Genomic DNA, 15060 nt, shown 5'->3' on the forward strand with positions numbered 1-15060 from the left:
AAATGACACAATTACACCATCTTATGAGCATTAGTGAAGACCAATTATATGAAGATAAGGTTGAAGTGAACACAAATTAAACAGCATAACTAGGGGCAAATGAGACAAACCAGTACTCAATACACAATGTTTTTATTTTTTAATGAAAAAGTATAGTAGCACAGTTGTAATAAACAATCAGGCTTAACATTAAAGGTTGATGTCAAAGAACAGTATTTCTCATTTTTACAAATCTTTCCTGTATCAAGTCTTTTCAAGGGTCGCACACATCTTTCTTTTTTTGTACAGACTCTTTGCATACATCAAAAACAATATCTATCCTTTCTGGAATACATTGCAGTGATGAGGGGTGGAATTCAGTGTAGGTCAGTGCAACCTTCTGTGCTACCATTTCAGCATGCAAATTGAAATACACATTTACTATCCCATCACAGTGATCTGGAAATGAAAACTTTTCAATTTTCCTCAACTGTAGAAAAGTTCTTGTTATCACAATTTCCATGGAGTAGCAAGGAGTAAAATTCTGATGAAAATATAACTGTATTTTCTTTTTTTTACGAAATCCTCTCATGGGACGGGTGTGGATGGCAGAAGTGCGTGTTCAATGAGTCAAATGATGACCTGCTGTAATAGATTATTCAAGGGTGTACCCTTAAGGGTGGGAAATAAATGCCATGAATGAAAAAAGTTAAATTAAACAGCATGATCCATTTGAAATGTAAATATGTGCTGTGTAAATAAGTGCTCAGTCAATCTATTTCTGTGGACAATTTAACCTGGAAACAAACTTGCTGCATATTTAAAGTAACTATTCTTCAAATTTTGAGTTACCATGAGCAGAGTTAAAGGACCACTTCACCACTTTTCAACCTAATAGGTCCTCACTAATAATCATGATACAATGGCACAATTATTTTCTACTCAGTCTGTGTCTCATAGGACTGCCCACAGCCCTCCTATGAGACACAGACGAGTAGAAAAAAATGATTATTAGTGAGGACCTATTATATGAAGATAGGTTGAAAAGTGGTGAAGCGGTCCTTTAATGACAGTGATGAGTATCTGGTTCGGTTTGCACGGAAATGAGAATAAAACAATATGATGTAAGCACAAGTGGGATCACACTTTGCACAAATATATTCCAGCATTTGAGAGATAGGAAAAAAAAAGGTTTATGTCACAACAGTATTCTATCATACCCCCAATTGTATTTGGCTTGGTCCCATGGAGAGCATGTATACATGCTTTGTTAGCTTTTTAAGAAGGAAGGTAGATGGTAACATGCTTCCAGAAATGGTATTCTGTAACGGATGAGCACATTGCCGTTTCCATATTTCTACTTGTCTGGTCTTGGTGGCCTTGTTCCCTCCATATTTAGATGAGAATGTTCAAATATGTTCAATACCCCTGGGTCATATATGAGTGGTGTATAAGGAATGAGGAGGTTACGTGCCGGCATTCCAAAGCCCGCTATTCCGACGCACCGCCATTCCGACTCGCCTGCATTACTAACCCGTCCAACTGCACGCGGAAGCCACGTAGTCGGAATGGCGGTGCCTCTGAATGCAACTCTGTCCCCGAATGAGGAATATGAAATGGTATGGAAAGTGTAGGTAAAGGACATAATAGGGGCTAAACACAGTATTAGCATCTTTGGGCTGACACACAATATGCCAAAACAAATCATTTGCTTTGCAATAATCTCAAGCCAAACTATCTCTGTTATTGCACCCAATCAGTATTCAAGAAAATGTGTGTTTGTATATATGGTTTACCGTGGAACTTATTTTATGCAACCGTGGAACTTATTTTATGCACAAGGGAAACAAAGTGTACCGGTAAGTGAGGGAGAGGCAGGACATCCGCATTATTTTCTACTCATTTTCAGAGATTCTGATGTACAGAATGTTAGGTGGAAGCATTTGAAAATTATGGGATCCAACACAATTGTCCTAAGAAACTTTACAATGACAATGAATTTAATGACAATGAATTTCCTCCGTTTATTTTTAACTATGAATTCCACCCCAGAATGCCCAGAAATGCAACTCTCCAAATGTTTCCCGGACTGCTATGAAATATGAACACTTGCACACTACATTTAAAAACATAGAGCAGGTATAGGCAGCATAAATGCACACCAGCCCCTTACACTTATGAATCTGTGTGATAGCGGATGAGTGCACACCTCAAGAAAAGAACAGACATACAAAAACTTCCTCCCTTCTCTTCTCCCAATCCTCAGTGGATTGTATCTGTTCCAAAAAGTCCCAAAGTTATGAGATAGAGGGTGATTTCTTTTACAGATCTGTCCGTGCTTTGGCGGCAGTGGGGGCGTACTTGGGCATGAGCTCAGTGATTTTGCGGATGAAGTCAGACTTCTCGGCGCAGCCTTTGCACGACTCGCCCCACTCTTCCAGTATCTTCTTCAGGTCCTTCACCTTCAACTTCTTTAGGTCCACGGTGCTCAGGTCCACTTGTTTGTCTACAGACAGCAGTTAGGAGAGAGAAATGTTCAAAATGCATGAGATCAATCATGGTCATCTGGGTGAGGACATAGTGGATACTAGACAACATTTTTAAATGACTGGTGATTTCAAATTTGTGGTTCAATTCACATGGTGCTGGGCATCATTTGAAATTATATGCATGCACACACATGCATACACACTACACAATCCTAGCTATGAATGACAGTCCAATTTTTTAAGCTAAGAAATGCAGACTAACATCCTGTCTACACTACAGAAAGGGGAAGGAAAAACAAAACATGGCAGTGTCAGAAAGACCAATGGAAACGGGTATAAAGAAAGACCAAAAGATATAGCACAAGAAACCGATTGAGCTGGTAAAAACCAAGCAGACGCAAGAAAGAAAGAAAAATAGCAACAGAAAGAGAAGGAAACAAAGAAAGGGCCTAGCCCACTGCCCTCGGGGGACTTACCGTATTTCAGTTCACAGATCTGGCCGTCTTTCTTCTTCAGTTTCTCACAAATCTTTTCCACAGGGACGTGGTAGCTGAGTGGCTTCGAAACCTCATTAATAATCTTAGTGGCAGCGTCAGTTGTCGCACCAATGTAGTAACACTAGAGAGAAGTGATAATAATAAATCAGAAGTTTTCACATGAACATTAGCCCAATCAATAATAAACGGCAATAAATAAATAAAACATGTTGCCTTGATGGGCATTTTAAAAAGGCAAAACATTTGAGTGCTCCGTCACACTGTCCCCTACCAGTTCATTATCACTTTAACTACTCTCCTGATCCAACTTTATTCCTTTATCTCACTCCCCCAACTTTCCAGGCTGCCAAACACAGGGGACAAGATGATACAAACTGCAACTCTGACTTTGGAGGATCTATGTGCCTGGTATATGCATGCATAATACTTAACCAAATTACAAACCAACGTATCTAGTTAGTTAGTATCACCAGTATCCTGTAAAGTAACCTTTCAGGATTAGGAAATAAAATAAAAATCTTCATTTCAACAGACTTCCATTTTACAAAGGATTTAATTTCAGTGGTTTGCAAGGAAGTGCAGTGCATAGTCTTTCTCCAGAACCACCAAGGTTCTCATTCACTAACAAAGCAACGCATATCATTATTCACACCCGAGACTTGCCCAAAGCTGCTGCTGAACACTGGAACTTAACAGTTGGAGATTTAAAATCGTACTTGATGGTAATCAACTGCTGGTAGTTTGCTGCGGCAGCAACATTTGTAGGCCTACCGGTACTTCTTTAACATCAACCGACTATGAAGGTACTTGGATAACCTGAATATTCTGTCAGACTGTTAACTTACAAAGCGGTTGTCCTTGCCCTTAGCATCTTTACAGGACTTCATCAAGGCAGTCTCAATATCTGCACTGGTGAATATCATGTTGTTATCCTGCAACGACTGGTATAACTTCCCCAGGAAGGTCACACACACTGAAAAAAAGAAAATGTATAAAGAATTAGTCAGGCAAATGATAAGACAACATTTTATTAATAATTTAATATCCGGGGGGAAAGTCTCTCGGCTCACACATTTTTACAAAATTCCTCCGCACCTGGAAAACAAGCAGGCTTTTTAATCTTCTCAGAGTCCGAGGACGACTGAAGCCATATCCCATTAGCCTTGAATAAAAGAATATGCCTCTGAGCCTTCGTCTTGCATTGGTTCTTTTTTGTAGTGCCACTACGTCCACCTTAGTGTGGATATTTTTTAAATGCTTCCACCAGCGCCATACAGTCTGTGTGTGCATGGAATGATGGAACATAGATATCATAGCATTTTATGTAGACAGCACTATATAGTGGTTCCCATTCCCCAAACGTTTTCATGCCAAGGACCCCCAAATTGACACCAATTAGCCCGCAGACCCCGGGATAGATATTCCAGGGACCCCCTTAACAGAATATTTTTATGGCTCGCCTCTAGCAGTGATACTCAACCAGTTTAATTTCAAGGACCCCCAGTTTGACATGCATTAATCTACGGACCCCCCATTTAATGGCATTTCTATCTCTGGGACCCCCAATTTATATTGTAATATCAATGTGAATTTAACTCAAAGGGTACAAATGGAACCATTAGGGTCCATTTGGTTCCATTTGTACACTCAGTTACAGACCCATAAGGGTCCATTTGGTTCCTAGCTGAGGACCCCCCGGACCCCACTTTGGGAACCACTGCTATATAGTATATGCATATGCATATTATTATCCACTGTTACGTTCTTACTATCTTACGTATGATTCATGATAACTATTTTTTATGTATAGGATCATGTATTGCCATGTTTTTGTTCTTGCTTAATGTAAGTCGCTCTGGAAATGCCTAAATTGTAAATTGCAACAGAGGCGCTGAAAAGGTGCCACACACACACATCCATCCATTTAGTCTCTGCACTGAAGTCGGCCTAAATTTGTTCTACTGTAAATTAGTCTAAGCATATCTAGGTTGCTGCTTAGCAGGAATGGAAATTCAAAAAGATATTTTTAAACACTTTAAAATATATTTCCATGAATGTAAATGACGGCGTCCTGTGTGCTGCTTTCAGGGTGAGAGGGGGGAGTTACAGACCATGTTGCATTTTGAAGATGTTGGAACTTGGAATAGTCGTCTGGCTTGCGAGACGAGTTTAACCGATTAAGACCTGAGGCAATTCTACAAATGCCTTCTAAAATCAGTAGTTCACACTTTAGCAGATGTAAAAGCTCGCAGTGTGGCACGAAGAGACGTACTGTAACACACCAGTAAAACCTCATATGAATGAATCAGGTTTGGATGGCAGGTGAATGGTGGCATTATCCCTGGACCGCTTACATGACAAGCCTTTCTTTCATTTTCCATTCCTATCTCTCACAACCAAAGGTACCATGACAGCTGCTTCCTTAGGTTGCTGTAACTGCTGTAAACGTTTCACCGTGTTAAGATGGCCCAGTGTTTTTGACTGTAGTACCATAAATATCAACTGTGTAGCTGGCAATACACTATGTACATACATCAGCCTATTATTATTCACAGTGTATAATAGTCTCTAGTCTACATTCATAGATGCACAGCATGTTCAGATTCCTGGTGATAGTTTGTACACCATAGGTCTTTATATATAGGCTAAAGCTATACACTATTAAGGAATTATGGTAGCCCAGTGGGGCAATTGCAGAGGTCAAGGCAATCCTTATTAAGAGGAGCGCAACAATTAAACAAACAACAAAATATATCAATAGCAGATCTACTAGCTCACATTGTGAGCTCGTACATTTGCAATTTTTTCTCTAAACTGTTTTGATTGTGCCCCTCATCCATTCCAATGTGAATCATTTTTTTCACCTTCCAGTTACCTGCATAAACTCAAAATGCATCTTAGTAGAGCATGGTGAAATAGCTTAAAATTAGATTTTATATGAATAAACTATATTATTGTCATATTTTCTCTAAACTGTTTTGATTGTGCCCCTCATCCATTCCAATGTGAATCCTTTTTTTCACCTTCCAGTTACCTGACGACAGCATAAACTCAAAATGCATCTTAGTAGAGCATGGTGAAATAGCTTAAAATTAGATTTTATATGAATAAACTATATTATTGTCATATTTTCTCTAAACCCCCCTCATAGCACAATGTACCTCCAGTTCTTTGTGTACTTATATCAAAACTTAAAAACAACAGAGATATAGGGTATTTTGGTGAATGTTTTTCCCATGAAAATAAATTCTCAATATGGCGACATTGAATTTCCATATAATAATCCACTATGTTAACTCCATATCCATCATATTGATATTTATTGATGTAATTGCCATGGCCTACTCGGTAGCAAACCAATTCTGTAATATGAATGCAAGAAGTGAGAAGTGAACAGAAGCAAGCTAAGGGTGAAGCTACCTTTAGCTTAGAAAACCTACCTTCACACTCTCCCTCTTTCAGTGCTTCAGTGCGCCCTGGCACCAAAACAAGCGCAAGAGCAACGGATAACCCGCCTAACGTCAGCATTTTGACAGCAATAAGTTAAATTAGATATGTATTCTTTAACTGTAGTATATAAAAAATGACCGGTTCGGTTCGTTCACATGAGAAAGAATGTGGAGACGAAGAAACGCCGGTACAAATCTCTGGATGTACACTTCCTGCTAACACGTTGAACTAACGCTGGAATCTCATTCGTCCGCATATAGGGCACTTCCTGTAGTCCACCACGCATTGGACGCTGATTGGGCAGAAAGGGAACATTCCGGGAACAACGTCCAGTTGGCGACCACTGATTGGCAGCCCCAATAAATTGATACCAATACATTGAGGAGTGCATTTCTTCAGTTTGCATGTATTTTGTCTATTTGTGTTTGTTTATGTATTATCACCCCTTATTATCACTCTATGATTATCATAGCCTTGGACCAAGACAGTCTGCCATGACCTGTCTTGTATCAAGGCTAGTATTTATTATCATAGATAGACTAACAGCGGAATCAAAATACATCCCTCAAATTTCAGTTTCACTGTCGCCTATTTAAATACGTACGAATCCTAAACCGGAAAAAAATGTTCTTTCACATCACACATAGAGAGAGAGGGGGGGGGTAAAAATGCAAATAGAAAATAATGCATGCAACAGTAGGACTACGCAATCACATTCTGAGGACAATCTGTAGGCCCATGTGCCCTGATGGGCGAATACGGGCGCGTTCGGAAATGCGCCCTGAACGCACTGGTGTGCTCTCTTGTCGTTCGTTTATTCAGTGCACTCAGTGCGTTGTCGTTCGAAAATCCAGTGCAATGCGCACCGGGTGTGCCGAGTGCACGCACTGAGCAACCCTACCCTGAGGGTAGGGTTGCTCAGTGTGAATGGTGTGTTGTACCTGGTCGTTCGTAAATAAGGCACACTGAACGCACTCTGTGACGTCACCGCCCACCACACTCAACAAACTGACCACATTCCCGGTGCGCATAGCCGAACGCGCCCGTAGACTGAGGACTAGATTCACGGAAAGATGTTAAATGAGTATATAATGAATGTATCACGTCATCACCTCGATCCTATATTAATGATAATTATTAGTGTTATATCTACTCATTACTAAAACAAATTTTGTCAGATAATTAGATAATTATAGTGTTATATCTACTCATTACTAAAACAAATTTTGTCAGATAATTAGATAATTATAGTGTTATATCTACTCATTACTAAAACAAATTTGGTCAGATAATTAGATAATTATAGTGTTATATCTACTCATTACTAAAACAAATTTTGTCAGATAATTAGATAATTATTAGTGTTATATCTACTCATTACTAAAACAAATTTTGTCAGAGTTGAGTTCTCATTTGTCCTCTATGGCGCTTATGTAACTATGATGTAATACACTGTAATATGTGTATTGTTCCCAACCTTGGCTTACAAAATGTGTAAACTTAAATAGCATTAAGTAAATCTGTGCTAATTAGATTCAGAGCCGCGACATTATTAATTTGTGTAATTAGTTTTATAAACATGTTTCGAAACATTAAAAAATACACTCTATATCCCATCGTCTGAAGGGATTGACTCGTTACACTGTGATTGGCTGTGGTTGGTTGTTGTCAGGCACAAGCCGACTTTACATTTGCCCAAACATTTCCAAGACAACATTATGATATGAAAGCCCCGTGTATAAAGCATGTTATAAACAACTTAAAACATTTAGGCTACATAATTTATGATATGATGATAGTTTCTGTACTCGAAGTAGATTGTTAAAAATGTTGATGTTGTATCTCTTCTCGCCAGTCTGCCTGGCAACCAACCAGCCAACCACAGCGTCCACGTTACCTCCAGGCTATGGGTTCTGCAGTCCACTTTTTTTTTTATCCTCCACCATTCAACCTATGCATTCAACCATTCAGGGGATGACGTCAATGGTGGTCATATACGAGTTGTTGCGGAGTCACTCAGCTCTTCATCCCATCGACTGGACGGACTACTGCACTGTTATTGGCTAGTTGGTTGTTAGGCAACCCAAAACACTGTTGTTGTTGTTGTTGTTGTTGTTGTTGTTGTTGTTTTTCATACACCATTGTTTGGGTTTTCGGTTTTCACAATCAAACCAACTTTTACAAATACATCATGTAAACATGAATTTCATCAAATAGTTAAAATGTAACGGTGTTGTTAATAGAGCGATCCGACTTTTCTTGACAAACAAATACTACCACTGGCAACCAACTAGCCAACCACAGCGCCCATCCCGCCGGGCTATGGGATGTAGTATGTACTACGACTGCGACGACTGGCAGTGGTTCGAGTGTAAACAAGGCGTCAGAAAGAAAAGTCTAGAAAGAAATACGCCCGAGGAGGCAGCACAGCCGCAGATTGGAACACAAGTTGACTTGTGGTTGAGTTCCTATTGCGTGAGGCCGTTTATGTGCAGTCTGAAAACGCGCTATAGGTTGTGTTTTGTCGCGGAGACACTCGATGAGAAGAGCACAGACTCAGAGCTAGCTTCAGCTAGCAAGCTCACATCACAACTCGTTAGCCCCGTCGGGCTAACCGAGTAGTCCGTTGAGTTGAACCTGGACCCTGGATGTCCTGCCTGGGGATTTCTCTCTGGACGACGACCAGGATCTCCTGAACCGTGAGTCTTAGAACATTATGCCACAACACACAACGCATCATGTAGTGGTTAGTTCAGTCGTTAAGCTAACAGGCTAGCCTGTGTAGGGTGGGGGTGATCGTGAACGCGGTGTTTACAAGAGCAGCCACAGGCTTGTACTTTCTTGTAGCGTTAATAGTTTCCATAATATAACATTGGATTCCCTCTGTAATGAGTACCATAGTAAACTTTTGTAGTGTCGTGCTGTTATGTTTGATATGCATGTCAATGTATCTGTGGCGGTGATAAAAAAACATGTTGAGGAACCAAATAGAACAGCTGAGGGCGCCACTTCTCCATTGAACTCTTACTCCATCCATGTGTGCTCGTTCGCAGTATCTATCTATAGATTAGTCATTAGACATTCATATCCGGTATCCCAATTGTGTGACATATTGAGAATCGCACATATCAATCCATACAGAAAACATTAGGCACACTACAGCATAAAACTAGTTTAGTACTTTAAGAGCGGCCCAATTCATACTTACAATTTGGTGATTACAATTGTGATAATCTATTTCGTGTGTGTGTGTTTCAGCTGGGTGGCTGGTCAGAGCAGCCTCCCCTCACCATGGAGGCAGGAGGGAAAGACTGTGAAGAGGAGACGCTCCAGACAGCCTTTAAGAAATTGAGGGTGGATGCTGAGAGGTGTGTGTGTGTGTGTGTGTGTGTGTGTGTGTGTGTGTGTGTGTCTGTGCTGTGTGTGTGTAGGGATAGGTTGGTGTTTATCTTTGAGGGTACAGGATTTATTCACTCGCGTTCTCGCAAGTTCGGAAGCCGTTACTTCTGATTGATTTTTCTTTTCCTTTCCTTGCGCCTGCTTGCTACACGTAAAAACTCCAGTACATTGGATGATGCAGTGTAGAAATTGTTTTCTAAAAACAACACAATTTAGTGATGCCGTATATTGATAATACAACAGACAAGTTTATACAAATCGTGATATTTACATCTTTGTCTGTCCACTTTGATATATCACACTGATAAATCACATTCACAGTACTTGTAGCTAGCTGCGAAATGTAGAAGTTCAATCTGCATAGTGTGCAAACTATACAGTACTGGCTGGGACAACCAATATTTACAAATCAAATAACTGGTTGGTCAACTTTTAACACAATGTGTAAATTGTCGTAATTGTTACATTTTGAACATTACATTTTTAAAACATTTTCCAGAAATGGCAGATCTACAAGCTTACAATGTGTCGCTTCAGCTATTTAGTTTTATTTTATATATTATGGGTCAGTAATTGATCCTTCGCTAAACCCTACCCCAAAAGCGATTGTCCAATGCCAATCACAATAGTTTAGCAACCGTTGCTAATGATGGCAAGCTTTTGTCACCTCATAGCTGTCAATGTTATTTTGCATGGCTGTGTTCTTGAACACATGCACAGTTTAAAGGACAACTTTGGGTTTTAGGTTGTTAATTGAGAAAGTAAAAGATGAGTGTTAAAAAGTTTTTCATTTGATGCTTTCTTTCGTTTTAGCTATTTTTGACAGGGGGGCGGGGGCATTGTGGCTAAATATATATTTACTATAGTCCTACTAGACCCCAGGAAATTACATCTGTCCACAAAAGATCACGTGATCTATCGAATGTGAAGGACAAACTGATGATTCAGCCTAGGAAATACAGTATGGTAGCCCACTAGTAGTCAGTTTTTGTTCAGACACACGGAAAACAAGCCAGATGCAATTTCCTGGGGTCTAGTAGGACTATAGTAACTAAATAACAATAAAGAAATGGAGTTGATTGGGTAGAAGTTTGATTTATGAAGCCTAAAAGGCAAAAGGAAATTAAACGTTTATTCATTATGTTCCATCAGTGTTCAATGCCAAAAACAAGACAATCGTCAACTTAAAGGAGAATTCCATGCTAGAAGGCTTTCTTACCTTTATTTGTAGTCGTTACGTCCCCACCAAAGAGGTCCAGGTGTTATTTTGTGCAAAAGCTCCTTATTGGCTATTTCCCCTACCATAAGCCCTAAATGAATTGCATTGAATTGGAATTGGAATTGAATGGGGCTATGGGGTGTTGTGCTAATTCGTTTATTTCCATCGCTCAAAATTAGAATTATTTTGTATATATCCTCTCTTCATAATGTAAATAATATCCCAAGCGGCACAGTTTACTACTTATTTAGATGGAAATAAGCGAATTAGCACAACACCCCATAGCCCCATTCAATTCAATGCAATTCATTGAGCGCTTATGGTAGGGGAAATAGCCAATAAGGAGCTTTTGCACAAAAAAACACCTGGACTTCTTTGGTGGGGACGTAACAACTACAAAGAAAGGTAAGAAAGCATTCTAGCATGGAATTCTCCTTTAAACATGTGTAATCGTGACAGTCCTACCACTGTTTATTGCTGGTTTCAACGTTTCGATCACACAAACTTCACAAAATTCATCAGGAATGTTTGGGCACTAATCAGTGGAGCTTATTCTGCCAGTGTTGCAGACATTTTACGTAGCGTACTGTTCTTTGTCCTACACCTGGACATTGGATGTACGGCCAGTCGTGTACTGCCCTTCCTCAACATTCTTACACCACCCAATGGAAAAATACTAGTACTGATTGAACCACACGCAATCATGAACATTTAGATTTATAGCTTACAGTTAGGGTCAACAAGCCCAAAATAATAAACAATCACCCAAAGAACCTCTTGATAATCATGCTACCATAACAGCTACATGAAAAACTAGCCTTGGATCAAGACTACCATAGATTTATTTTATCGATATGGCATTTTTGATTCAAGGTTACCTGATAACAAAAACGAACCAATGTAACTCCAAAACTAAATTAAAACAATCGTGCACAAAATCAGATGATGCACTCCTGCTGTGCAAAACTATATTTATTCACATTGAACGGAGGAAAAACAAAGCTATAGAAAGCTCTCTTACTTACTGTACAGTAAACAGACTTGTAGGTAGCCCAAAAGATTAAGAGAGAAGTGGCATGGCCTTGTGAGTGCAGGTTAGCCGGTTCACACCTATGGTTCAAGTATTTTCTGTGTGCACTGCACTAATTATCTAAATGAATTTTCACTATGGTCAACTGTACACCAGTGTTGTACTCCTGTTTGCTTACTCAATACTGTGGTCACCATTTCTTTCTTTCTGTCTCTTTCTCTTATCTCAATCCATTTCCCCACAGCTTGCCTGCTGCTGTGAATGTACCAGAGGGCTTGGCATCCCGAGTAGTACCACGGGCCTGCCCTGAACCCAGTGGAGCAAAGCCCAAACTTAGTTGCCCCAAGGACAACTGGCATGGGTAAGTCAGTGTGATCGTTGGGAAAAAAAAACGATTCCATTGCCACTTCACTAAAGGATACACATCAGTCACCAGAACCGTGTCATCTGAAGCAGCTTGGCTATGGTGTAGTCTGTGTGACAATAAAGCAACCAAAGATATTACTCTTTCAGAGGGTGGACACTGTAGTTAAGTCCACTAGGTGGAGCTAAAAGACCATATTATAAGGACCATGATATGAGTAGGCGCTTGCTGTTGTGGGGGTTAGTATTTTGAGGACGATTCAGCAGGATCAAAACGTACTGAAATGTGATGTGAATCCAATGTGAAAAACACATTAACCGATTTAATTTGCGGTTTGATTCGTCAATTTGCTCTTGTTCTTTCTCACCCTTCTCTTCTCTCCTCCCTCCATCCCTCTCTCTTACCCCCGGCCCATATCTCTCTCTGCATGCCCTCTTCCTCAGCTGTGTTAGAAAGACATCATCATCCAGAGGAGCTTCCAGGAGCCAGAGGCGCCGCAGGTCCAAGTCCCCCATCCTTCATCCGCCCAAGTTCACCTACTGCAGCGGTGGTGCAGCCCCCGCACTAACGCCCCCTAGCGGATGCCCAAAACACCAGCGCCTGACTGTGCCCGAGTCCACAGAACTCGATGGAAACGCCAACTCCGCCTTAGCTGTCACGGCTTGCAAAGAGCTCCCCTCCTCTCCTGTGTTCGGAGCTTCCGCAGGCTACGAATCAAGTATTGTTGTCTCGTCACCGCAAGAGATCCCTGCAATTATCACCACCACTATCACTACAACCACTTCCACACAGGATAGTGGCAGCACTATCCCGACGCCCAACGTCTCCAGCTCAGAGAAAGGTCCCTGTGACGAGTCCACAGAGGCCTCCGACTTCCAGGCACTGTCCAAGCTACACAGCGGCCCTGGCTCTGCAGGGCCGTCTGGCCTCCATCCTCCCTGTTGCACCTGTGCCCGAAGAGAGAACCCTGATTCCGAGCGGAGCCCGGGAGACGCTGAAAACAGGGCAGAGGGAGCTTCTTCGGCCAGTGGATCTGAGTGCCTGTGCCAGTCCGGGCAGCACCGGTGTCCCCTCCATACCCCAGGGTGCTGGCAGGGCGTGGAGGTGTACTCCTTCACGGGGCTTCGCGACGTCATCTCGAGCCTGCCGGGCTCCGTGGACCCCAGAACTCTGACCACTAACAGCAGCAACAACACTGCCACGGCAGCCACACCTTCGTCATCGGGCTCACCCCGTTCTTGCTCGGAGCAGGCACGGGCGTACGTCGATGACATCACGATAGAGGACCTTTCAGGTTACATGGAGTATTACCTCTACATCCCCAAGAAGATGTCACACATGGCTGAGATGATGTATACTTGAAGTAAAAGTAGGAAACAGATAAGAACCTATTAATTATGTTATCATATGCAGATAATAACAAAGGAACTTTGTTTTTGTCAGTAGAGAGAAACAAGAGAATGTGAAAGGAGGTTTTGAGGAGGGCGGGTGGGTACAAAAATGGTTGGGGCATGAAATTTTAATATTCTGATTTAACCATTTGTTTTAACCCAGGTTCAGAGTTTTGTTTTTTCTTTATTTTCTCCTGTTTAACACATGCCTCCATCCCATCAATCGTCTAAAATGGAAAGAACTACCTATGTTGAATCTTTCTAATGACTTTGACAGTCTTGTCCCCACTCCACTTTCTTTGCATTTTGTTCTCATTTAAAAAAATATATATTATTTCTGGTTTACAAAATGAAGTTGCCAAAGCTCTTGGTGCAGGATTTTGCTAAATTGGAGGCAGTGGTAAAATACGGACTTGTAATGCCAAGCGTGATTCTTTTTGTTTGTGGTTTTGTTTTGTGACCTTGAAAGTCTGGACGTTTCATTTCAGTCAATAAAAAAGGCATATTTTTATGTTGAACATTTGCTTTTCTTGTGTCTTTTTGAGTCGTATACAGAATCAGATAGTATTGGTATCAATTGTCACACATGTATTATTTAACCCCATGAATCCTAGTGTCCCTAGTTTGGGCATGTCCTAATAGGTGAACATTTATTTGTGAAAATGGATCTATAAGCTCCCAATGCTTGAGCTTGGTAGATTTAAAAAAATAAAATAAATTTGATTCTAAAAATAATTTCACACGCACCACTCGTTAATACCTGTAAATCTGATGTGACAAAGTTGATTATGATACTGATTCAAACTTTTCAGCCATACTGCCTTGTATAGTCATAAACCTTTTTGCATTTACTAGTTATTAGATGTTTTTGTTGAAAAATAACAGATTATTTATAATCTTACCAGAGCTTAGATTATTACTTGCGCAAGCAGAGCGCGCAAGTAATAGAGTGCAGTTCTAGTTTATTTTTTTTTTTTGTGATCAAGTTTTTTATTTTATTTTTTGTTAAAAGAAAGAAAAAAGGGGGTTTCCCCCCACCCCACCCTCCCACCCACCCACCCACCCCACAGGTTGAACAGCTAAACAGACAGGGTCACAATACATCGAAAATAATCATAATAGTAATAATAATAATAATAATAATAATAATAATAATAGTAAACAAGGAAAGACTGATACTTCACAACCGGAAAAATCAAAATCAAACAGTTCTAGTTTATAATAGATCTTACCAGAGCTAAA

At 40.5% G+C, this 15060-nt stretch overlaps 2 protein-coding genes across 2 annotated transcripts; one reads left to right on the plus strand and one right to left on the minus strand.

Moving 5' to 3' along the window:
- Positions 1-122: 122 nt before the first annotated feature.
- On the minus strand, positions 123-6605 carry manf (mesencephalic astrocyte-derived neurotrophic factor). The gene is made up of 4 exons (XM_083770948.1): positions 6406-6605; positions 3811-3938; positions 2945-3086; positions 123-2485 (listed from the first exon to the last, which is right to left on the minus strand). The coding sequence occupies exons 1-4, from the start codon at positions 6491-6493 to the stop codon at positions 2301-2303; spliced, it is 543 nt and encodes a 180-aa protein (XP_083627074.1). The 5' UTR covers positions 6494-6605; the 3' UTR covers positions 123-2300.
- Positions 6606-8768: 2163 nt separating this feature from the next.
- Positions 8769-14336, plus strand: oser1 (oxidative stress responsive serine-rich 1). Its single transcript, XM_083770497.1, has 4 exons — positions 8769-9114; positions 9674-9783; positions 12308-12424; positions 12871-14336. The coding sequence occupies exons 2-4, from the start codon at positions 9707-9709 to the stop codon at positions 13787-13789; spliced, it is 1113 nt and encodes a 370-aa protein (XP_083626623.1). The 5' UTR covers positions 8769-9114; positions 9674-9706; the 3' UTR covers positions 13790-14336.
- The last annotated feature ends 724 nt before the right edge of the window (positions 14337-15060 follow it).

This window comes from Protomyctophum parallelum (genome assembly GCF_964188405.1).
Source record: "Protomyctophum parallelum genome assembly, chromosome: 8".
NCBI lineage: Eukaryota > Metazoa > Chordata > Actinopteri > Myctophiformes > Myctophidae > Protomyctophum > Protomyctophum parallelum.

Coding starts and splice junctions, on each gene's coding strand:
- manf (XM_083770948.1), bottom strand. CDS start 6,493: ATGCTGACGTTAGGCGGGTTATCCGTTGCTCTTGCGCTTGTTTTGGTG. Junction 3,087..3,810: donor AGGGCAAGGACAACCGCTTT/GTAAGTTAACAG, acceptor ACTTCTCTCTAG/TGTTACTACATTGGTGCGAC. Junction 2,486..2,944: donor GATCTGTGAACTGAAATACG/GTAAGTCCCCCG, acceptor TGCTGTCTGTAG/ACAAACAAGTGGACCTGAGC.
- oser1 (XM_083770497.1), top strand. CDS start 9,707: ATGGAGGCAGGAGGGAAAGACTGTGAAGAGGAGACGCTCCAGACAGCC. Junction 9,784..12,307: donor TTGAGGGTGGATGCTGAGAG/GTGTGTGTGTGT, acceptor ATTTCCCCACAG/CTTGCCTGCTGCTGTGAATG. Junction 12,425..12,870: donor CCCAAGGACAACTGGCATGG/GTAAGTCAGTGT, acceptor CCTCTTCCTCAG/CTGTGTTAGAAAGACATCAT.